Source organism: Eptatretus burgeri, chromosome 3, assembly GCF_056783735.1.
Source record: "Eptatretus burgeri isolate ZD-2024b chromosome 3, Ebu_testis_v1, whole genome shotgun sequence".
In the NCBI taxonomy this organism is placed as follows: domain Eukaryota; kingdom Metazoa; phylum Chordata; class Myxini; order Myxiniformes; family Myxinidae; genus Eptatretus; species Eptatretus burgeri.
Genome location: NC_140963.1, coordinates 140,373,033 through 140,399,396, shown reverse-complemented (window position 1 = coordinate 140,399,396; position 26,364 = coordinate 140,373,033). Strand labels below are relative to the sequence as shown.

The 26,364-nt window shown below is 43.6% G+C and overlaps 1 protein-coding gene across 2 annotated transcripts in view; it reads right to left on the bottom strand.

Annotated features, from left to right (window-relative positions):
* The window catches only part of LOC147031143 (serine/threonine-protein kinase SIK1-like), a 94,785-nt gene that overhangs the window by 40,226 nt on the left and 28,195 nt on the right, over window positions 1-26,364 (bottom strand). For both annotated transcript variants that reach the window (XM_085875933.1, XM_085875932.1), the window contains exons 4-7: window positions 23,090-23,251; window positions 12,723-12,847; window positions 12,389-12,512; window positions 7,443-7,672 (exon numbers count right to left, since the gene is read on the bottom strand). In XM_085875933.1, coding sequence (XP_085732059.1) covers window positions 7,443-7,672; window positions 12,389-12,512; window positions 12,723-12,847; window positions 23,090-23,251 — 641 coding nt within the window. The remainder of the gene's footprint in view (window positions 1-7,442; window positions 7,673-12,388; window positions 12,513-12,722; window positions 12,848-23,089; window positions 23,252-26,364) is intronic.

The following is a 26,364-nucleotide window of genomic DNA, read 5'->3' as shown; positions in this document are numbered from 1 at the left end:
ATATATATATATATATATATATATATATATATATATATATATATATGTATACATATATACATATATATGCATACATATATATATATATATATATATATATATGTATACATATATACATATATATGCATACATATATATATATATACATATGCATTCATATATACATATGCATACATATATATATATATATATATATATATATATATATATATATATGCATTCATATATACATATGCATACATATATATATATATATATGCATTCATATATACATATATATATATATATATGTATATTTTTGTATATATAATATATATATATATATATGTGTTTTTTTTTCTCTAACAAATTTTTTTTGGGGGGAGGGGTTGGAAATCACTTAAAACATGTAGAAATGCAAAAAAAAAATGAAATATTTTTCAAATAAAATCGAAATTTTTTTGAAAAAAGTTGCAAAATTTTGTTGTTTCTTTTCTCTAACAATTTTTTTTGGGGGGTTGGAAATCACTTAAAACATGTAGAAATGCAAAAACAAAAATTCAACTAGAGGGGGAGCACTCGGGAGGGTGCAAAACTTCCGCCGCCAATACTGCTGGGTCACTCGAGTGAACCTTACATCTTATGCATTAAATATGATGTCAACAGTTTTGAGAGTTATAGTTCTTTTCTCGAACATTTTTTTTTTGGGGCGGGGGGGGGGGGGGTTGGAAATCACTTAAAACATGTAAAAATGCAAAAAAAAAAAAAAAATCCAAATTTTCTTGAAAAAAAGAGTTGCAAAAATTTTATTTTCTCTAACAATTTTTTGGGGGGGTTGGAAATCACTTAAAACATGTAGAAATGCAAAAAAAAAAAAAAAAAAATCGAAATTTTGTTCAAAAAAAAGTTGCAAAATTTTTTTTTCTCTAAAATTTTTTTGGGGGGGGGGTTGGAAATCACTTAAAACATGTAAAAATGCAAAATATATATATATATATATATATATATATATATATATATATATATATATATATATATATATATATATATCTTCTTCTTCTTCTTTCGGCTGGTCCCGTTAGGGGTCGCCACAGCGGATCATCCGTATGATCCGCATAATGATTTGGCACATGTTTTACACCGGATGCCCTTCCTGACGCAACCCTGGTCGCCTCTTAAGACACAGGGATCTGGTACACCTATTTTAACCGGGGTATACACCAGCCCAGTACACTGGTACTCATTTCGCCGACCTCGGAAGGATGACAGGCTGAGTCAACCCCCTGGTGTATTAATTCAGTGGCCCAACGGGGCTTGAACTCAGGACCTTTTGGATCCCAAGCCGCTGCCCTAACCACTGCACCAACACCAGGCTATATATATATATATATATATATATATATATATATATATATATATATATATATATATATATATATATATATATATATATATATATATATGTATATATATATATATATGTATATATATATATATATATATATATATCGAAATTTTGTTGAAAAAAGTTGCAAAAATTTTTTCTTCTCTGACAATTTTTTTGGGGGGGTTGGAAATCACTTAAAACGTGTGGAAATGCAAAAAAAAAATTGTTTGGAGGGGAGTAACAATTTTCTTTTGGGGGGGTCGGAAATCACTTAAAACATGTAAAAATGCAAAAAAAATAAAAATTTCTCAAACAATTTTTTTTGGGGGGGGGGGTTTAATGGCCAATATTTAATTTTTGGAAATCACTTAAAACATGTAGAAATGCAAAAAAAAGAAATCGAAATTTTGTTGAAAAAAAAAGTTGCAAAATTTTTTTTTCTCTCAATTTTTTTTTGGGGGGGGTTGGAAATTACTTAAAATATGTAGAAATGCTAAAAAAAAATCTTTTTGGGGGGGTTGGAAATCACTTAAAACATGTAGAAATGCAAAAAAATATTTTTTTCTCTAATTTTTTTTGGGGGGGTTGGAAATCACTTAAAACATGCAGAAATGCAAAAAAAAAACATTTTTCTCTCACAATTTTTTTGGGGGGGAGGGGAAACAATTTTTTTGGGGGGGGGTTGGAAATCACTTAAAACATGTAGAAATGCAAAAAATATATATATTTTTTTCTCTAACAATTTTTTTTGGGGGGGGGGACCAAGTCCAAAATTTAATGGCATGATCCTTGGACCATACCTAACCCCCTCACCAAGTTTCGTCGAAATGTGTCGAGTTTTTCCGTAATACTGTTCACAAACAAACAAACAAACAGAAAGGGGTGAAAACAGTAACCTCCATCCATCTTCGAAGATGGCGGAGGTTAATAAGCCAGGCCGAGCCAGAGGCTGAAATGCTTACTTGTCTGGCCAAGGTGGCCAGGAAAATGGAGGCTTGGCAGGCCAACCTGGAAATTAAAATGGCAGCCCAGACGCACATAACAGCAGGCTGTGGGCCTGGTTTGAGCACAGGGGCTGGGAAACGTCACTCCAGCTGGAGAATGGTACTAAGGATACCGCCAGTTTTAAAACTTTGGACGGTGGCCTACGCGTAATGGGAAAGAGCTTGAATAGTGTATCACAGGGCTCGGTCGAATGCCTGAACCCCACCCAGACGGAGCATGGACACTTGGCAAAAGGTTCGACCAACTAGAGGTTTGGTTAGAGGATGGACAAGATCGATTAGACCAGCAAGAGGATGGACAAGATCCGCAGTTTGGTCAATGCACCCTGCCATGGAGCAAAGGAGGATTCCAGGTCAGTGGTAGGGTCCAGGTTATCCGTGAGTTGGAGGAGCGATAAAGTGCTGCCGGAGCAGCATGGACAGACCAACCGAGAAAACCGTATTGATACAGTAACCCCGAACACATACTGATGCCAACACAAAACTACTGTACAGACATTTGCTCTTCATAGCACAGCAATGAACAATACAGCAATTGGGGACTTCCGGTTCTGGGTTTGAGACAACAGCTGCTTCTCTCAGGGATTTCTGTCGACTTTCTCAAAATTAAATTTCCGGTCGTTATTTGTCACGTTTTAACTGTTTATTTTCTCACTTACATGTTTATTGTGTGTTTCTAGTTTGGTTTTGTTTTGTTTCAAAAGTCATGCTATTTCGTAGGTTTTTGTCGACCTTGTCTTATCGGGTTCCTTGAGGCTTACCTGTCCTTCCCGCCGAGGTGTACGATCGTTTTATTTGTATTCCCTCCCTATTACCATCAATTCCTATTTTCCCCACTTTTCCCACCACCCCCATCTCGCCTTCCCTACTACATTCTCTGTTTCTTGTCTTAAATTGAAAAAACAACAACCCTTTCTTCCTCCATACCCACGAGCACCGATCCTTCTTCTTCTCCTTCCTTCGATTTGAGCTGATCCACTCTCATCATTACCTTCATCAAAATTTTTTTTTAATTCCTTGTATCCTTTCTAACTATACACCTCCCGGAACCACATGTCTCTCCACCCTCTTCCTGGTACTTTTCATCGATCCATCAACTTCACTCTGCATTTACCAATCCAAATTCATCTCTCACCTCCACAATTTTACTTCAACCTTTCCTTTTCCAAATGTTATGCAGTCCTTATTAAAAATAAATAAATAAATAAATAAATTCACTTTGAACAATACACCTCCCGTAACCACGTGGTTCTGCTGGATCTGTTTCCCTCTGCATTTACCGATCCAAATTCACCATTCACCTCATGATTTTTTCTTCAACCTTTTCTTTACCTAATCTTATGCAATCTTTATCAAACAATAATAATAACAATAATAACTAGAGGGGAGCACTCGGGAGAGTGCAAAACCTCCGCCGCCAATACTGCTGGGTCGCTCAAGTGAACCTTATATCTTATTCATTAAATATGTCAACAGTGCTGACAGTTATAGTTCTTTTCTCCAACATTTTTTTTTTTGGGGGGGGGGGGGTTTGAAATCACTGAAAACATGTAAAAACACAAAAAAATAAAAAAAAACGAAATTTTGTTGAAAAAAAAGTTGCAAAATTTTTTTTTCCTCTAACAAATTTTTTTGAGGGGGTTGAAAATCACTTAAAACATGTAGAAATGCAAAAAAAAATTTCTTTTTTTTTTGGGGGGGGGGTAACAATTTTTTGTGGGGGGGTTGGAAATCACTTAAAATATGTAGAAATGCAAAAAAAAAAAATTCTCAATTTTTTGGGGGGAGTTGGAAATCACTTAAAACATGTAGAAATGCAAAAAAAATTCTCTATTTTTTTTGGGGGATGGTAACAATTTTTTGGGGGAGAGTTGGAAATCACTTAAAACATGTAGAAATGCAAAAAAAAACAATTCTCTATAACAATTTTTTTTGGGGGGGTAACAATTTTTTTTGGGGGGTTGGAAATCACTTAAAACATGTAGAAATGCAAAAAAAATTCTCTATTTTGGGGGGGGGGGTTGGAAATCACTTAAAACATGTAGAAATGCAAAAATAATTCTCGAAATTTTTTTTGGGGGGGTTGGAAATCACTTAAAACATGTAGAAATGCAAAAAAATTCTCTATTTTTGGGGGGGGGGAAATTTGGGGGGGGTTTGGAAATCACTTAAAACATGTAGAAATGCAAAAAAAAAAAAAATTCTCCAACAATTTTTTTTGGGGGGGGGGTCCAAGTCCAAAATTTAATAGCATGATCCTTGGACCATACCTAACCCCCCCCCCACCAAGTTTCGTCGAAATCCGTCGAGGAGTTTTTCCGTAATACTGTTCACAAACAAACAAACAGAAAGGGGTGAAAACAGTACCCTCCATCCATCTTCGAAGATGGCGGAGGTTAATAAAAACGGTCTCTTATAATGCTTCATCTTCCTCTTTCACACGTGTGGTTCTCATTACTGTATCATAATTCACCATTCGTTTTCTATTTCAACAGACTGCTCTCAATTCGACCATTCCTTCATACCTTGTCTAAAAAATCCAACTGTTAGAGCGTTTCTTCTCTCCATTCTCTTAATTCGCCTTTATTACATCCATCAAGAAATGTCTTTAATCGCATTTCTTTCCCAAAAATAAAAAAAATAAAAAGTTTGCTATGAATGTTCGTGTTCCATCAATCATCCATTTTTTCCAACTTCAGTGCCAATTCACCCCTCTCACCCCTCCCTCTCAAAACAACTATCACACTCTTCCCCCTCCAAGCTTCCCTATCACCCTTCTCAAAAACTTACCCCTCACCTTTCTCCCTCAACTCTCCCCACTCACGCTTCTCCCTCTATTCACCCCCCTTACATCCACAAAGCTGCCTCCTTCCCCTGCCCTCTCTCCTCAATCTCATCACTCCACCTCCTCAAATCCTCAACTGCCTTCTGCCCCCTCTCATTACTTCGCACTGTACCTCAACCCAGCACCACAGAGCCTTTTCTCCTCCTCATCTGGCCCCCCCCCTTAGCTCTTCTGCATTCCCCCCCCCTCTTTCACCAACTCCCCTTACCTCCCCCACTCGTCCCTTGTCCTACCCCCTCCCCTCCACCCAAATCCTCCTCCCCTCCCTCTTCATTAACAGTTTGGACCTCAAATATCCGGGGCCTTTGCTCAAACCTTACAGATCTCTCCATAGAGGTTGCGACTGACAAACCAGACATAATCTGCCCAAAAGAAACTTTCCTCCCTCAAGACGTCTCTGACTCCCTCGTATCTCTCCCTGGTTACTCCCTCCTCCGGTATCACAGACCGGAGCCTCATCCTCGTGGAGGAGTTGCTCTCTTCATCAAAGACTGTATTCCTCACTCTCTGTGCACTGCCCTCACTCCCCCACACCCCCAGGAATACCTCTGGCTACAGCTTCCCCTCCACTCTCATCTCATGTTTATATGTGCGCTGTACCGTCCACCAAACAGTGATGACTCAATTTACACCTCATCATCCAAAAACATGGACCAACTTCTATCTTCTCATCCCAACTCTCTCTTCCTCATATGTGGTGACTTCAATTGTCATCATGCCAGTTGGCTAAGTGTGGGTACCTCTCTCACCTGTCATGGCACTTCAGCAAAAGCTTTCTGCGACTAATTGGGACTGACTCAATCGGTCAACTTCCCAACCCGGATCTCAACCAATGGTACTCTATCTCTTCTGGATCTGATTTTCACAAATTTCCCTGAAAATATCTGCTGTTCTTCCTCTGCTCCAATCGGTTCCTCTGACCACGTGCTTGCCATAGTAAACATCTCTGGCTGTTATAAGAGAACCACCTCAGTGCCGTCGTGTCTGGAATTTCACTCAAGCTGACTGGCAGGGTCTCCAAGCAGCCATCAATCTTCTAGACTGGTCTCCCATCGCGACTTTCTCCAACATCAACTCATCCTGGGAATTATTTTAAAGAAACTTGCTCTGCCTGTTGCACAGATTTATCCCCTCTCGTCTTCAGTTGTCCTACCCTTCTTCCCGCCCATGGTTCACTGAAGCTTGTGGCGAGGCAGTTGTCCTGAAACAACTTGCCTTTGCCTCATGGAAAGCAAACCCAACTGAGGGCAATCTCAGTTCCTTCCGTAAAGCTCGGAACAAGTGTGTATCTACCCTCAGGAGAGCCAGAAAACAAAATCTTTCTATACTCAAATTTGAACTCTCAAATCTATCTCCCTCCTCCAAATCCTGGTAGCATCTAATCAAATCTGTTTCTGGTGTATGTTCCCCCTCCATCACTAAACTTACCTCAAATGGCCGCACTGCTGATACCGCACATGAAAAGGCTGAATGCCTAAACTCGGTGTTTGCAGCAAAATCTTGTGTCCAAAACGCATCGCTTTCTGTACCCACCTTACACAGTCGCACCCAATTGTACCTGGACTCTGTGTCCTTTTTTTTCCTGACAAGGTGGAGAGCTTGCTGTCAAACCTCGACTCAGATTCTGCAACCGATCCAGATGGCATCAGCCCACGTGTCCTAAAAACCTGCTCCTCTGCTCTTGCTCACCCTCTCTCTGTTCTATTCACCCACTCATTTGCTCAAGGTCATCTGCCATCTGCTTGGAAATCAGCAAACATTACCGCTCTGCATAAAAAAGGTGCAATCAGAAAAAAATTTGCAGAAAAAGGTGCTCTGCAATCAGCCTTCTCCCAATCATCAGCAAGGCTATGGACTCCATCATCACTTCAGACATTAAATCCTCCCTCTTCTCCAATGGCTTGATTTCTGATCAATTTGGTTTCAGACCAGGTCACTCTACCCTGGATATGATACTTCTGCTCTCCCAACAATGGACGGAGGTCCTCAATGCCGGACATGAAATCAGAGCCATATGTCCATCTTGTATACACCGTGTTCCCCGCCCCATCCCTCTCCCTTCCACAGCTCTCCTAATGTCTCTGTTCCCCACTGCTTTGTCCTTCCCTCTCCCACCCCTCTTGTCTCATGCCCCCCCCCACCCTTGATGTGTGTTGTGTGTTTGCTCTCATGCGAGCCTTGACAATGTATACAAAAAAATAAAAAAATAACCAAGCGTCAAACATACCTCGAGAGTTTTTTCCTGATCCATTCCCAGGTTCTGCATCAGTCGCAGGACCTGCTCGTTGTAAACCGGCAGACCGGACAGGCTGGCGGGAAGTGCTGTCGTGCCGCCAGGATGTTGCAGTTGGGTGCCTGAACACAGGGTTTGCAACCAGCGGTGCTGCTTTATCTGTTTGATGGTGAGCCGTTTATTGGGATCCTGAACGAGCATCCGGCGAATGAGGTGTTCACAATCTGTGTGATAACACAAAAAAATCATAACTTTTGATACCACATTTGGCAAAGTTCCCTCCCACAAAGTGAATCTTATTCTTTCATATGCAGCACAACACTGTGGGGTAGCATCATTGGCTGAGGGAGCAGCCATGCTGCTAATGCAATGCCCTCTGCTGGTTATGGTAGGAATTTGCAATTTGATCATGGTGCCAGCGATAGCTCGCCCACTCTTCATAAAGGACACTACGGGATCGTTAATGTCCACCAAGGAATGCTGGAAGATGGGATTCCCGTTTAACGTCCATCCGAGGAACGGCACGCACACTGATGAATCACCCAGCCTGTGAAACACAAGACTGACAGTTTATAGCTGGGTCAGGATTTGAACCCATGCTAGACAGCTTAGAGGGGAGTGTGCGTAGCCCGAGGCCCTCCTGTCAGCCCTGCAAAGTGAATGAACTGTTGAAAGGAGGCTGAGGGTTAGGGTTAGGGATTTTTTTTTTACTACTGTGGTTGTTTTTTGTTCATTGTTAAAATAGTACACAATCCGCATAAATGCACACCTCACCTTTTTAACTTCAAGCATTTCGTTTGGAATACAGTATTGTTATAGTTCATCCCAGAGCAAACATGTGTGCCCTTTTCATAAGTTAAGGACAATATTGGAGCCATGGTTCCCATGGTGTGCTGCCTTTTTGGCTGCTGGTTGCATCATTGGTTAGGGGTGCAACTATGGCGCTGATGCAGTACCCCCATTACCAGTACACTGGTACTCATTTCGCCGACCTCAGAAGGATGACAGGCTGAGTCAACCCCCTGTTGTTAATTCCGTGGCCAACGGTGCTTGAACTCAGGACCCGAGGATCCCAAGACCACCCTAACCACAAAGCCAACACCAGGCTCCGGAGCCCTGGTGAGACAAGATAGTGAGGTTGACCATGTCCCCATTTTGTCCCGTAGGATTTTGATGCCAAAATTGGGTTAAGGATCGATATCGCATCTTTAGAATGTAAGAAACACAAAAAAGAAAGGTGACAATTTCTCGACCCCATTCGGGGGTCAGGTGACCCCTTAATGACTGACCTTTGTACGGTTATATCGATGTGGAAATGGACATATTGCAGCAATGCATGCAATCTGATTGAGAAGATCCAAGTGTGTAAACTTATAGTTTTTAGGATGCCTAGTGGATTGAGGCACGTTCCAAGGCCATATGGGGTCAAGGTCATGCCATAAGGTTAAGGTCAAACCCAAAAACTGTGTTTTTTTTTACTCTCATAACTGCGATTTGATGCTTTTTTCAGATATTCACAGAACCTGGTGGATTCCTCATCTTCAATTCTCTGTAATCATCCACACAGTCACATCTGAGAAGAAATCACAGCAATCTAGAAGAATATCTGATAACATTTCATTGATGTGTGTTGTGTGTGTATATATATATATATATATATATATATATATATATATATATATATATATATATATATATATATATATATATATATATATATATATATATATATATATATATATATATGAAGGAGGATCTCCTGACCACCTCGTGCCTGATCCTGGTCTTGATAAAATACTCCTGATCAAGGAATATGCTGAGAAATGTGTTGCATTCGGTGAACTTCATCTCAAGCCTCTTGCTGACCATATGGCAAGCTAATTGGATGCTGTATTGAGCCATGTCAGGTATCCCATATGGACGTTGTAGGAAACAAGTGGTACACAGACTTAGATGAACAAGCAGAAAAAAGGAGGCTCTGTTCTCCTACGAGCGTGACAGCTCCATCTAAATTTGGTCAGCCATCTGTTTCTGACAATCGTCGTCGTTCACAGCATGTTTGTGGTGTGAAACCGAAGGAAAAAGCACGTTTTCTTCCCTTGTCCAGACGAGGGTAAAGAAGACCTTCACTTGGTGAAAAGTGACAAGAGAGGACAAACCTCTGATCAGGACAGAGGGGGATCAAATCACACCATTGAGACAATCTTTGTGACATCAGTTTGCTTTGTTACAGTGCACTATCATCGTACTGTATTATTCATCCGAGGCTAATCGAAGCAAGGCGAGACCATTTATTCCTGATACGTAAAACACCCTGCAACCCATGCCCACAGAAAACAGACTTTTTGGAATGCCGGCTGCATTTTACATCCAATCATCATGTACTTTTGGTTATAAATAAATAAATAAAATCTCCATGCATCAGGACAGCAAGGTCACCCATCGGGTCCTCTTTTGAAAGTTTTGTGTCATTCCATCAAGTGGTGGCGAGAAACCGAATTTAAAAGCAAATAAAGGTAAAAAAAAAAAAAAAGTGAGGGCTTCGGCAGACATTCTTCAATGTGGTCAAGGATGGTTGTGAACGCCTATTTATCGTACTATGACTGCAGTTACAGTGCAGTATTATTGTGTTGTATTACACTGTTGTGAGAACGCCTTCTCAGAGCTAACTTTGTATAGTATAGTGATAGTTATTTCCCTTTATTCATTCAACAACATAAGCATGAGGTAAAACGACTATCAGGCTACGCGTCGTTATTTGTATGGAGAGCTGCTGTCAACTTTCCCCACATGTGTGTGCTAAAACAGCGTTCCCTGACACCTTTATCGTATCTTATCCCTTTGTGATCTCTTAAATGTGCTTTTAAGTGACCTGATAGGCCACCGATACGAGTATAGGTGAAAAAAGCCGCTATGACAAGCAAAACCGTGCCATCAAGGTGGGTGAAAAGTCAGGGTGGGTTGCTTCACCCACAAACTGGGCCCCAGGCCAATGGCAAATGAGCAGAGTGGGGCTGGTGGCGTCACAGACTGAGGGTGGTGGCAGAGCAAGTAAAAGGGGGGTGCGAACTGTGGGGGGAAGAGATGTGGGGGAACTTGAAGGGGGAAGCTGCGCACGTACCCCCTGGCGTTTCTCCACAGCACGAGACGCACCTGCCTGCAGCCTTCCACCAGACCCCACCGCAAGCTGCACCAGACCTGCCTTCCCCTCCTGCCGACCCGTGCTTAAGGCATGAACTGTTTTCCTGCCAGAAACCCATTTCCCTTGGGTCGCACTGCGTCCCGTTGGGCGCAGCACTGGTATTTCAGTCTCGTTGTTCTTCGGGTCCTTTTGCCTGTGGAATGTCTGAGGCCTTACGCAGTTAGATTGATGAATTACTGTTCGTACGTACTCGGGGGCATGTATGGGGTGTATTAAAAATAATTGTATTGCTTCTTTGTATTCCCACCTTTTTTGCCTGTTTAATACATTATTATTTATCATTTGGATTCGGAGTAATTTGAGAGTTTTGATCGCGAACCATACAAACATCCGTTAAAGGACCGATTTGGTTTTGTGGTGATTCGAGCCCAGCACTGAAACGTACCTGCATCCGAGCGGCCACCCCTTTGGGTGATCAGGCGCCCCCGGTACTGATGATCACGTCTCCTGACAGGCTCAGGTGGTCCACTGAGTACAGCAATGCGGTAAACTGGCCCGGGAACCTACTTGGAGACCAAATCAGTTGGCCGCCTTCACCATTTTAACGTAGTTCATCGGGATTCAGAGCGAGCAACTGGGACGAGTCCGGTGATTACGATACTATGATTATGTTTTCGTTGCAGGTGTGGTGGCAACCACAACTAATCAGGTACCTTTAAGGCAAAACATTGTTGGGATCTGAAGCACAAGGCTGTTTGCTCTGAAGTGACGGGCGAGTTGGGGGCCTTGCTGTGATTTTTAACCACCTCTCTGGTGTTACACACATCCTCCCTTCCGTCCTGTTTGTGGAAATGTCTTCCAGAGATGGATCAATCCAATCCTTCCCTCCAGGATTTCAAGCAAACGATGTACCACCAACTGTCATCCCCCACCCCTACCCACAATCTTTAACCCCCATGAACCCAACCCCAACCCAACCCTCCTCAACCCTCTGTGTTTCCTCCCCTCCTCTCTCTCCTTTTCCCATCAGTTTATGATTGGCGAACAACTTATTTAAATTGATTGTTATATGTTGAACACAAATCGGAATGTGAATCGGAAAACAAACCTGTGGATTAGCGGCACTTCGTCTCTGAATTTGTCCTGATCATACATGCGCGGAGAGGAGTGAGATAATATTTTTACTCCGTCTGCCTGTCTGGCAGTCAAACAAAACTGAAAATCATTCCAAACAGGAAACGTACTGTTTTTAAGGATGTCACAAAGGACACAAACAACAGACGCGGATAACTTATGTAACAAGTTCGATAAGGTGATGTAATAAACACTGGGTAAAATGGCGGTAAATTCCAGAATTTATTTATTTACATGCCTTTTACAATCTTTATTTTATTTAAATTGAATTATATACTTGAACATGTGGAACACAAATCACCTTCATAATACTTCTAGGAACCTCCAATTTTGCAGTTCTCGAGATGGTGGTGTGTAAGACCGCTTCAATAGTGCTGAACTTCCGGATTTTTTTATTAAAAGGATCTTTAAAATCAGTGTTTTATTAAAATTTAATTATATACAGGTTTTTGTGTTCAATGAACTCTGGAGTTCATTCCAGTCATTGTTTTTCCCAAAGATTGCCCCACTGCCAAACTGCCAATTTATTTCCTTGTTCCCCTTCAGTCTTCCATGATCCTAGAGTTTGTGTCAAAAACAACATTTAAAAAAGGGTTTATGACGTGATAATTTGTTCCGAGTGTGCATTTCATTTTCCTCCGAACCCTGGCCCTCTCAGCCTCACCCTCAGACATGAAGAATGGGATACGAAATCTCCCGGAAAGCACTCTCTGGCGTAGAGCAGGCAGCGTGGCTCCGTCAAAAGGCAGAGTCCCACACACCAGCACGTACAACACAACCCCCAGTGACTGCGGTGGGTGGGGCAGGTGGAGGGGAGGGGTGAGAGGGAAATCAAAAATGAAACGTTCTCAAAGTATGAACCACATCAAAGACGATCACTGTACATGTCAATACGTGTGCCGTCTGACGCACGTCAGTTACATCGGGACAGAGTGAGAGCTTCACCCTCGGAAAAGCACAACGGCACACTTGGCAGTACCGTTCTCTTCCGTACTTACCCAAACGTCGAGTTGCGGCCCGTCATACTCTAGTCCTTCAAAAACCTCTGGTGCAGCATAAGGAGGGCTGCCGCATGATGTGGCGAGCAGCTCACCCTTCTGATAGAAGTTTCCGAATCCAAAATCTAAGGGCAAAACGAAAGGACAAGAGGGATATGTGAGGATGGATTTGGAAGCATTTTGACGGCAAACGAGTTTGCTTCCATTCTTGCCAAAGTGCAGCTCGACGGCCACATGTCGGCCCTTTCCATGCCACTCATACAGTTCCCCTTTCATTATAGCCGCAACACAATAGTGTTCTAGGAAACGTCGACCATTCATCCACTTCACAAATTTCTTGAAAAACCTGCACAACGTTCGTTATTATTACAGGTAACGCTGTGCCGTTGTGGTTTACCGAGGGTAAAGCTCTTACTCTGTCCCAATAACCGATGTGCGTCAGAAACAAGCATTGTCGCTCTTTCGTGGTACGTACTTGCCTCGTGATCCTGTGACTCGGGTTCGAATCCCGCATGTTTTCTGTTCATTTGTCCGCCATCTCCGAATTTCATTGTCATTTAAGAAAAATATACATCGAGATCTCATGATGTCCTTGTACTGCTTGGATCAAAAGACCAATTCCCCATTCAAAGAACCATCTCTCTCATTTACACACCCAACCCAAACACTTGCCCATTCATCTGTGCTCACCCACGAAATACAAGGCAAACCAAAATGTGCGAGAGCCTGAGCAGCCATGCAAAGGATAACCTCGTGGAAACGTTCGAGTGGAGCGCGTTATTTGCACAATTCACCGCCCTGACAAGTACACTGATGTAAGCGTCACGCCAGACTGTCACGTTGATCAGTATTCCCTTCTAAACGGACGGCTCCTGATGATTATGGGATTGAAAGTTCACATCCCACGTCCTGCGTCGATTTGTCCATCTCCCCATGTCCTTGCGATTCGTGGAAATATACAACGAGAACTCGTAGCCTTGTCCCGCACGCCATTCATGTTTCATGTACAATTGCATCGATGAGCCACAGCTCACGGCAAGAGAAAACCTACCCTGACGGGTTGTGTGTACGTGTAGGAGAATTGAGAAACGCATTGAAATGGCAGCACTTTTTACCTCCATCACCGAAGGTGGACGGAGGTTATGTTTTCACTCCAGTTTGTCTGTATGTGTATCTATCTATCTGTCTGTCTGTCTGCCGGTGATCACGATATCTCAAGAAGTTGTGGACTTGTTATGACAAAACTTGGTGGATGAGTTGGGTTGGTGACAAGAACAAGCGGATTAGATTTTGGTTCAGGTCTGGATTCAGATCCGGCCTATCAGTAGGATACAAAACGTAAACTGTTCAGCCTGGCAGAGGTATGTGTCCACCAAATGCTGTTCTAATTTAGATAGTTTCTCAAGGGGTTGAAAATTAAATAATTCCCACGAACAGGAAAAGGGGAGAAAAATAAATGTTGATGAGAAAGTGATGAAAAGTACCTCGGCCAACAGAACTGATTGAGAGTAAAGTGTTTGTGATTAAAAATCCCTGCTGAGCAAGCAAGGGCCTCTTGATAACACTTCCAGTGAAACAAATTGACAGTTGAATGGAGCTCTAGTGCTGCGTCCACATATCCGAGCACGCTCGGAGCAGTCGTCACCCTCGTCGTCAATCGCCGCCTCCTTCCATCCCCCAGGGTAGCGTCCTGCGGTTAGAGCCTCTCGCGGCAAATTGTTCGGTTACTGACGTCAGGAGCCTCATTGCTCACGCCAGCTGTCGGTGCGCACTCACGTCAATCTCACCCCACCGACAGCCTCGGGGGAACGTGGCCGAGCAGTTTATGACGTTCGTCCCTCTCCCTTATCTCTCTCTCTGTCTCTAACCCCCTTTTTGTCCTGCTTGTACCTTATATCACTCTTATGATTCATAATTAACTCCCCGAGTGCTCAAACTGCTCCATTCCATCGGCTAGTATTAGTCATCAAAGCTGTGGATGGGCAACTCAGGGACAGGGGACAATGAAATTTTGTATTCCTTTTTTGAAAACTCACCCCGACCCCCCTTTCCCACGCCGTTCCATATCTTTCTCAGCATTCGCTTTCGAAAATTTCCTCGTTTTTCTTTTTATAGTCTTTATGAACCTTTTTTCAGAGTCCACAAACAGACTCTGATGTTTATGAAAACCAGTTTTCTAATATCCCACCATAGGCAATGTTGACAGATGGTTCAATCGAAGAGCTCCGATTCCTGTAGGCAACTGAGCAATAGTTTCCAGCCGTACGCGTCATCTCCCTGGAGAACAGTAGAAATGCTTGCTTGGAATCGACGTGAAGCCATGCACGATGATGCTCCGTACTTCGGATTATCGAGCAACGCTCCGAGGCTTGCTTGGTACGGAAAGAAAACGGACAAAACAGGCCAAACTCTTCGACCACCATCAGCAACCACGTGCCTGCAGAATGCAGCACACAAGCGGTGTGACCGTGACACGACTCGCCGGTCCCGGACAAGCTCTTTCGGGACTCCAGGATTTTCCCCACGAAATGTGACAGGTGTTCTTGTGCAAATTGGGCTCACCAGGCAGACGTGTGACCACATCCTCATTGTTGTTGTTGTTGTTGTTGTTGCTATACAGTCCGAGTCTTTTAAAGGTCTGCTCTGGACCAAAAACAACATTGCCACAAAGCCTCTGTGGTTTCCTACTTTTTCCAAACAAAATCTCAAAGGTTCTCTTCATGGGCCAAAACAACAATTACAATTTTTTTTAAGTCATGGCCACCAGTTCTGTTGTCTCTCATTTTGCTACTCCCTTGTTGCCATAGTGATCACATTGTCACAAGCTGGCCCTCCATCACCACCATGCCCTACGTGTTGCTCTTTTATCATTGTTAACTCGACCTCTTCCATTATACAAATGGGTTGACGTGTTTAACTTTTGTTGAATTGTCAACTCCGTTCATTCAAACTTACTTTCAACAACAACAACAACAACAACAACAAAACGTGTGGTTCACAATTTGCTCTTTCTTGTGAAAACAATCTCGCAGGGGGTTGTACTCAAAAGTATTTTCTTTTGGAACCCAAAGGATTACTTTGGAGCATACATGAAGAGCAAAAGGAAGGAGCAAATTGAGAAACAAGACGACACCAAAATATACTAGCGGTCCTTCGCAATGCCCTCATCACAAAAAAGGTCAAAACCAGGGGGTGTAGCGGAGAATATGCAATAGGAAAAGCAGAACAGAACAAAACATTAAAGAAAGGAACAAACTGGTAGCTTTGATGAAAGAGTTTTGAATTTGGCGACCCTGATGGACGCTGGAACAACCACAAGGATAGTCCGGGTCACACACCCACGTTATGTACGGAGCAAATTGGCCTGTTGGACTGGGTCATCGCAGGCCTGACGGTTATCATGGACGGCGAGGAAAGGCCTGCGACACCGTTGGGCCTTCTCCCGGCAGTACAGTAGCCACAACAGGTGTACCTCGTTTAAGCTACAGGTAGGTATTGAGAGTATAAAACATGGCAATGGCACAGTCGACGTCGGCTGACCAAAATTTTGGAATTGGAGGAAATGCCAATGCAATGACATTTAATAATAGGTCTCTGGAACTTAAACACGAGCTGCAGGAGTTTAGGAGTCAGAGGTCACCGCTTCACTGCACGTTTGTACACTTTTGGCCGAGGCCAACAGTACTGACTGTTATTGTAGTGAGTGGAAAGGTCACGGTGCAGGTAAGAGGCTGTCGAGCAAATGCGATCAAAATAAATTAAATAATCAAGTCAAGCGAATCGCTTTTGTTGCTCGACTCGAAAACTTTTATCAGACGGAGCGTCTGCGAATGCGATCCGTCGGCTCTCGAAGCAGCTCGACGAGGTCCATTGCCGATCGAAGACCCACACTCCACGACGCATCCCTGAAGGCAGTGCACACCTGGACTTGACCTGAACTGGCGTGGCAACCCGAGTCGATTAGAACAAAAGTGAGACATTTTCCAGAGATTAATTCATGTTAGGAATGCTCCGGGCAGGCCATAAGATCCACAACGATTTCCACATAGCGATGTCAACGACGTCATTTGCAGTTCCCAGCGACATCACAAGGTGCTTGTCCATGTTTGGGGAGGTCGTCGATGAAACGGTGAAAAAGTGGACAAAATCTCCTCCTCGAATTTGGAAGGATTTTTAGGCCATCCAACTGAACCTTCGTAACAAACCACCAAACAAATCATTTTTCATTAGATTGCATGTTGTGAGCGTTTGTGACGTTAAAAATTGTTCTTCCTTCGCTTCCCTTGTTAAATGTCCATGCCTTCGTTGATCAAGACGTCATGTGACATTCTCTTTTCTTTTTTTTCTTTTTTTAATATAAAATGAGAACATTTGGCTTTGTCGTAGTGGAAGCGGAACAATGTGCAGGGGAAACTGTGTGTAACCTGCAAGGAAGAGTTTGTGTTGATGAATCACATTTTAAGGTTTGTTGAGGTTGTGGAAGAAGCAGAAATTTAGGACAATGTTACCTCCTGCCAATGAAGGTGGATGGAGGTGATGTTTTCTGTTTTCACCACCATCTGTTTGTCTGTCTGTCTATCTGTCTGTGAGCGGGATATCTCGAAACGTCATGGACGGATTCGGACAAAACTTGGTGGACAGGTTGGGTGTGTGACGACGACGAATCGATTTTGGCGAAGATCCCAATACGGTCTATCAGTGCGATACAACACGTAAACTGTTCAGCCTGGCAGAGGTATGTGCTCTTCCGAGAGCCGTTCTTGTTACCCTTGCAGTCACAGATGACACACAGAGGAGGGAATTTCAGCCAATTGGCATGTCAGAGGTCAGAGGTGAAAATCCTGGGTTCGAGTCAATAGTTAAGATCGAACCCAGGAAAATCCTGGGTTCGAGTTAAGAGATAACCAAAAGCAATCAAATAAGTCTAATATTCCATCGTCGTAAGGGTTAGTGTCGATCTTTGTCGGAGGACGGGTAACCGAAGGATGAAACCAACAGGATGTTCATCAAGGTATGCTGACCACCATGCGAGGCTTTTTGGCATTAACCCTTCATCAGAACAACAGAGGAACCTTGTTTAACCCTGCTCTCTCCTGCCCTGCATACTCTGCTCAGGGTGCCAGTGATAACTCTCCTACTCTTCACCCAAGACCCCGTGGGATCTCAACATCCACTAACTAATGCTGCAGATGGGAAGCCCAGTTCAACGTCCATCCGAGAGACGGCACACGTATTGATCACGGCACGCGGCCTGCATGTGAATCACCAGGAGGGCAGTTTAAAGCTGGGTCAGGATTCAAACCGAGGTGAGGTTGCTCAGAGGCGAGTGTGCATACTTCGCAGCAACAGTTTGGCTCGAAGTGTGCGAGACACGGGTGTGTTGGGACCGAAGTCCTTTTCCATGTCGTCGTATTTTCTCATTTGAACCACTGTAGCATTATGCAAGCTTCCGCAATTCCTTATTCGAGAAAAATAAATGCACAATCGAAGCTCAAATATAACGCCAAGCGAGTGTCAAGACATCTCAATGAGACAGGTGGATGTATCAAGCAACTTCAAATTACAACATCATTCGAGTCGAAAATGTTCCGCCACCTTGCGATCTTCGGGATGCCAGCCCGATATGGTGACTATTAAAACTTGGGCAAATACGTAGGCCCGGGTAATAACCTGCCAGCATGTGTGCCAGGCAGCTACAAATAAATAAATTAATTAGTCAACAGAAAATTCCGTCTGACAGATAGTAAAAGCACACTGTAGTGCGGGCCCATCAATGGCCCACGTGATGTGCCGTGGTGCAGCGTGCCCATCAAGGTGTCACGGGACATACCACAGGGCCGTGCGAGGTTGAATCACAACAATTATAACCCAGGGTGGTCGGGGATTGTGCCAAGTGCGTCACTCGACGAGTCTCGTACGACAAAGTCATGAAGGAAAATACGTTGCATTCCTGCGTGCTTTCGAAAACATCTCCCCGAGATCGTTTGAAAATACCGCGGCCTTTGGCATCGTCGTAATATAACATGACGTGGGCCTATTACAGTGCAGTGATAAGTGCCAACACATGGACACTTCACAGGCCACGGAAAGCTCATCGACGGGGTGTAGCGACGCACCTATTTGCCTTCCTCGAACACGCAATGGCCATTCTGCTTCAACATAGTCGGACACTGCACCTAATTATAACGGCATTACACAACAGCCTTTGTGTGCATATACTATACCTAATTGTAATGGTATTGTACGAAGGCCTTTGCGTGCGAATGTACAGTCGTACGCTGCACTCAATTATAACGGTATTATTTAGTTAAGCAATTGCAATACTCAACTTTGATATGTCCCTTTGAGATGTATCCTGTTCCCTTTTTGTCCTCTCCATCACCACCACACTTCCCTTAATGGTAGCATCACCACATCCCGAGCAAGCACCGTGTCCGAAGCACACATCGTCACACTGTTTCGCTCCCACACACCCCCGGTTGTCTTTCTCGAAAGCCAAACACGGAACCACAATCCCCGCCATGCATCCCGGCCCTGAAAGCCCCGACAGTCCGGCAGGCAAACAGTGAGGTAGCTGTGCGACGTGTGCGTCATGATCGTAAACACGTAATAGATATGCCCGATCTGTCATTTTTCATTTCATCGGGTATTCTTTCATATGATGCATATGGAAGACGTTTTCGCGTTGATCGACGGTGCTTTCAATGTTTGGGTTCTTTACCAGAGGCCCACCGGTATCCGTCGTGCTTTGTCCCATCGTGTACATTCAAGTGGATACGAGGACCGATCTCGACGCAGAGCGAGCGTGGGATTTCCACATCCAAATGCCCATGTGTGCCGTTTACTGGCAGGGTTCATAAAATGGTGACAAGGCTTGCGTGCCGCTCGATGAACGTTTTCAAAATCGGACGTGCGTCCTCATGGGGACCCGTCTCGAACACCGCGACTGCTCAAATCTTCCAATGTACCCATACCCGAGGTTAGCAGGGTGTTTGACAGATTAGTGTTTTATACTTTCATTCACTTTGTGATGTTGAACTCGAGGGGCTTGTTAAAACTCGATATTCATTGTAATATTTCTAGTAATAGGTGTCCATAACCATCCTTGACCAATGACCATCTTGTGGAACATCAGCCAAAGCCCTCTTTTTTTAGTTTTTCTTCCGCCCTCACGTTTCACCTTTATTCACTTTTAAATTGGTTTTCTCCACAACAGCCAGAGCAATTGACACGAAACTTTCAACATAGGAGCGACTACCCATGGAGAACTTTGGAATACCACAAGTACCAAACAGGATGATTGGATGGAAAATGTGGCCAGCGTTCCAAAAAGTCTGTTTTCTGTCGGCGATCAGGATAGGGTGTTTCACGTATCAGGAATAAATGGACTCGACCTCTTGGCCTAGGCCGATTCAAGTTTAAACTTTTTGTGCCAAGTTATTTCATTTGTTCACAAACTGTGAAAGTAGTCATTTGAAACTAGTTTTTTTTATTTTTTATTTTGAATACATCATTGAGGCTCGTGGAAGAGCGAGTACACTGAACGGATCAGGACGTAACAGGACAAAAAGGAACGGGGGAGAGAGAGAAGAGAAGAGAAGAGAAGAGAAGAGAAGAGAAGAGAAGAGAAGAGAGAATGAACCACCAACAGCAGAGCCGAAGGTGAAGACAGACGGAGGCAGACAAACAATGGGTGTGGGGAGGAATGGGGGGCAGAAGAGGATGCAGTGGACAAGATGGATCCATAAGGAAATTCCAAGGAGGGAAAACAGAGGAGGGATGAGGGTGGAGTGGAGGTGGGGGTTAACGAGGGAAGACAACGTCATGGTTTTGGATTGGGGACGATCTGAGATGGTAGTTAATAACTGTCTTGAAGACCTGGAGCTGAAAATAAGATTGAAGAGGATGTGGAACTTGGTTCCACAGGTGGGGGAAAAAAAAAAGAGGACTAAATGAGTGGAGGTGACCGGTGATCCTGGGTTTAGGTAGCTGAACAAGAAGGGGGTTGATGGTGGACAATGTGCGCCCTGCAGAAACCTAGGAGACGAGGGGACAAAGCATGGAAAGAGCAGAGAGTGCAAGACTAGAAAGGAGGCGGTTGAAGACAGAGAGACAACCGACCTGTCTGTGATGGCGAAGTGATAGGCCCATAGACTCTGCTTCATCACGGGAGATTCCAATGATCTTGAAAACCATGGTTTCCACGGTACCAACTGTTTCGCTCCCACACACCCCATTTCTCTTTCGCGAAAGCTTTGAGTTGTAAAATCACTGCAGTTTTGTTTAATTTATATGGAGAGTTTTTTAAATTTTATTTTAACTAAAACTTGTCCCTGCATCACCATTCCTCAACCACACACACACACACACACACACACACACACACACACACACACACACACACACACACACACACACACACACACACACACACACACACACATACACACACACACACACACACACACACACTTAAAGGCCATTTCCCCCGCTAAAGCGGGGGTTAGCCTTGCGGGCTCCATGACAATCATCTCCACTTTACCCTATTTTCTGCATCTCCCCTTCTTAATCCCCTTGCCCACATTTCTTCTTCCACAACCTTTAGCCAAGTTTTTCTCGGTCTTTCCCGTCCTCCACTTCCGACTAGACTCATTTCAAACACTCCTCTCACCCAGTCACTTTCATCCTTCCTCAACACATGACCCAACCATCTCAACCTGTTTCTCTTCACAATCCCTCAACCACGAGCATGACATGCCCTTTTCATAAAACTGCTGTTCGATCGTCAAAACCCCCAAAATAAGTATGAAACCGCAAACCCCACAATAAGTATCAAACGGGTTGGCTCATTATATTGTTCCCATTTGAACCGATGGGGGATGATGTCGGGAACCCAGGTTCAAACCCCATATCCCAAATGTGTGCGTTTGTCCACTGCAGGCGAATGTACTTGTACTTCATGTAAAAGTACACATGTATTCGTCCTGCATGCAATATATGCACAAGTTCCATGACTGATGCGATAAATGTGTAAGTTTTACCTAAAAACACACTAGTTCCCATTGAACCATAAACACCACAATAAGTCCCAAGCCCATCAACCTCATGGCAAGTACAAAACCCATCAACCTCATAGCAAGTACCAAACCGAAAAACCTCATGGCAAGTACAAAACCCATCAACCTCATAGCAAGTACCAAACCGAAAAACCTCATGACAAGTACCAAACCCAAAAACCTCATGGCAAGTACTCAACCCATACATAAGTACCAAACCCAAAAACCTCATGACATGTACCAAACAAACAAACACATAATAAGTACCAAACCCAAAAACCTCATGACAAGTACCAAACCCAAAAACCTCATGGCAAGTACTAAACCAATACATAAGTACCAAACCCAAAAACTTCATGGCAAGTAGTAAACCAATACATAATAAGTTGCAAACCCAAAAACCTCATGACAAGTACCAAACCAACACATAATAAGTAACAAACCTAAAAACCTCATGACAAGTACAAAACCCAAAAACTCATGGCAAGTACCAAACCCAAAATCTCATAGCAAGTAGCAAGCCCAAAAACCTCATGACAAGTACCAAACCAATACATAATAAGTCACAAACCCAAAAACCTCATGACAAGTACTAAACCAATACACAAGTACCAAACCCAAAAACCTCATGACATGTACCAAACAAACCAACACATAATAAGTACCAAACCCAAAAACCTCATGGCAAGTACCAAACCCAAAATCTCATAGCAAGTAGCAAGCCCAAAAACCTCATGACAAGTACCAAACCAATACATAATAAGTCACAAACCCAAAAACCTCATGACAAGTACTAAACCAATACACAAGTACCAAACCCAAAAACCTCATGACATGTACCAAACAAACCAACACATAAGTACCAAACCCAAAAACCTCATGACAAGTACCAAACCCAAAAACCTCATGGCAAGTACTAAACCAATACATAAGTACCAAACCCAAAAACCTCATGACAAGTACCAAACCCAAAAACCTCATGGCAAGTACTAAACCAACACATAATAAGTACAAAACCCAAAAACCTCATGACAAGTACCAAACCAACACATAATAAGTACAAAACCCCAAAACCTCATGGCAAGTACCAAACCCAAAATCTCATCGCAAGTAGCAAGCCCAAAAACCTCATCACAAGTACCAAACCAATACATAATAAGTCGCAAACCCAAAAACCTCATGACAAGTACCAAACCAACACATAATAAGTACCAAACCCAAAAACCTCATGGCAAGTACCAAAAACGTAATGATAAGTACCAAACCCTAAACACTATGCACCAGAAGCACATAATCCTAAAGGTACCATACCTGCTAGTTTGACGTTCATGTTCCCATCAAGCAGAAGGTTCTCGGCTTTGAGGTCCCGGTGTACGATCCCGCGCTGATGGCAATAATCCACGGCAGATACGATCTGCAGGAATTTCCGCTTTGCCTCCTCCTCATCCAATTGCCCGTGTTTTGAGAGGTACTCTGAGAACGGGCAGTAGGGTGAGGGAGAGAGATAGGTACTGATGAACCCACTACAGATGGGGCATTGACAGAGGCAAGGAGTGCAGTAATATGATTCACAAATGGTCAGACATGGCCTCATTGGTTTCAACTCGCGTGCCGATGTGGTTCAACGTATGCTACCTTCATCAAATCTACCGAAGGAGGCACATGCATTGTGGGGAAATGTGGCAAAAACTTGGACAAAATGATTGTTTTTTTTCTACTTTATCGTAAAAGCCAACAGAGATTTCAATGATTGTTCAATTAAGACTATCAAAATAATATGCTATGACAACAGCAAGAAACTACAATGGCACTCGGTGGAGTGCATACCTCCACGAGGATGAACAGTTAACATTTTGCATTCCACTGATAGGCCAGATCTGCATCCGGACCTGAACCAAATTCTAATCGGCTAATTCTTGTCACACCCCCCAAATCATCCACCAAATTTCATCTGAATCTGTCCAAAACTTTTGAGATATTGTGCTATATATCGGTTTTAGCCCCATCATCACTCAATGGTGAAGAATCACTTTAAAAATTATAGTAGCCGGATCTGGATCTGGATCTTCACCAAAATCTAATCAATTCGTCCTCATCACACACCTAAACTGTCCACCAAGTTTCGTCCGAAGTCGTCCCTATTTTGAGATATGCTGCTCACAGACAGACAGACAGGGGTGAAACCATAACCATCCATCTAAAGGTGGCGGAGGTAAAGAGCTTTATTTAAATTTTAAAAATATTTTGGCTCACCTGTACGTTCAAAGGGAATGAAAGACTGAATGAAGAAGTTGAGAATGAAGACATGAAAAGCAGCCCTTTTATCCACTTCAAACCAGAACCACACACAAGAGGCTTCATCACAGGACAACCGATTCACTCCATCCTTCAACAAGCTTCATCACAGGACGAACGATTCACTCCATCCTTCAACAAGCTTCATTCTCCTAAAGGACTGTCTGACAAACCTTCCATTCTACTTTCTTAACAATTATCCCAAGGAAGTTCAATCATTCAAACTCCTGGGTCTCACAATCAGCCATGATCTATCTGGGGCAAGCCACGTATCTAACTTGGCCTTCAAAGCCAGTGGCCGACTCCATTGTATGTGTCGACTCCAATGGGAGTCCTCCATTGTGCAAAGTCCTTCCTTCACACACATGAAATCTTCTCTACCAACAAGGCCTTCGTCCACAGCTTGATGGAGTACTGCTCTTACCTCTGGGCAGGCGCCTCTGCCTCACACCTTGCTCAACTTGACGATGTGAAAGCCAAGGCCTTCAAGATCATTGGAATCCTCCATGATGAAGCTGAGTCTATGGGCCAATCACTTTGCCATTGCTGACAGATAGGTGGTCTTTCGGTCTTCTGTTGCCTCCTTTCTGGTCTTGCACCTTCTGGTCTTTCCCCAAACCCCCCTCCCTTTCTCCGTCCCCAGGTTTCCGCAGGGTGCACGCAGTCTGCCAGTAACCACCTTCTGATGAAACTCCCAATGGAGAATCACTGCTCCCCTCCACTCACTAGTTCCTTTTTCCCATCTGTTTCCACCAACTTCCAGTCTTCAACTTTCTCTTCAATCTCATTCTTCCCACCAGGGTTTCAAGATAGCTTTTCACCACCATCTCAGATCACCCCCCCCCCATCCAAAACCATGATCTTTTCCATGCACAATAACCCTCCCCAAGGCAATCTCTTTCCAGGTTTTCATTTTTTTCCTTCCACTTCTGTGGTTGAGAGTTTGCTTTTGCATCCATCTTGTTCACCCTGTGCCCTCTCCTACCCCACATCCATTATTTCTCAAAGTCTCCCTCTGTTTTGTCCCTTAACCCTGCTGTTGGAATGTCCCTCACCCCCATGTCTGTCTCTCTGTGTCTGTGTCTGTCTCTCTCTGTCTCTCTCTGTCTGTCTCTGTCTGTCTCTCTGTCTCTCTCTGTCTCTCTCTGTCTCTCTCTGTCTCTCTCTCTCTCATGCTAGGTCCTGATCAATTCTGTGTTCTCGCTCCTCCACGAGCCTCGACACTGGATACAAAAAGAAACAAAACAAAAAAAAATTGCCACTTTCATATCCATCAAGGAGCCCAGCAGACGATGTTATTTGTGTGCCCCACCCTCCTGTACCCTTTCACTACACCGCCAGTGTGACAACCTTCGCCTGCTGGAGTCAAAACTCAATTTCTGTTCAATAAAACATTGATTCCGAAGATAAAGGCACTGAAAGGTTTACATCACTACTTTTGGCAAGCGTATGGCATAATCACCGGTGATGACAAAGGCATAGCAGAGAACAGCCCGGGAGCTGAAAAGCAAGTCAATCCTCGCTCGCATTGACCGAGTGACATCTTGTCGAGTGCCGAGAGATGATTACCAGGGAAGAAAACGCACATGTAACACTCGTTAGACGCTAATTCATTCTTCTTCGATCCTCTGTTTCAGTTCACAGCAGGATGAAGGCCTCTCAAAAGTAACGTTGAGGGGTGTTTGGCATACTCACCACACTTGCCAAGTGCGGGTCGCTGAATAAACTAGCCTGTAATTAATGTGAAAATTTAATCCTCAGAAAAGCAATTTTCAGCAGTCGTAATAAAAACAGGCAATGAATGCTTCAGGGACGTGAGCAATACGTTTCCCATTTCAACAACCGGCTGTGCGCTGTATTTAAAAAAAAAATAACCAAACAATCAGAAGTCAGCAGAGAAGTGTTGCCAACACTCCTGACATTTGATTGGATCAAAAAAAGTCAGCACAACCAATCCAGTGAGCTCAGACAACCCTGCGGTGGCAATTGTTTGAATCGGTGAAAGGTGAAGAGGGAAACAGAGGCAAACACCACATGGTTCGGATTAGCGGGTGGCATGAAGTTAACAAGCCGTGACATTATTCAGATCATAACAACAAATAAAGGCAGTTATTATCCCCCCCACTCCCTTCCCCCTTCCACTCCTCTCCACTCCACATATCTACAAACATTGCGAAGATTTCCTCTAAAGCCCTCACATAATGCACAGCACGTGATACTGCTGCGAGGATGGAGCGCTATGTGTGTTGCTATGGTGATTACAGAACAGCAGGTGCTTGCTTCCTTACTCA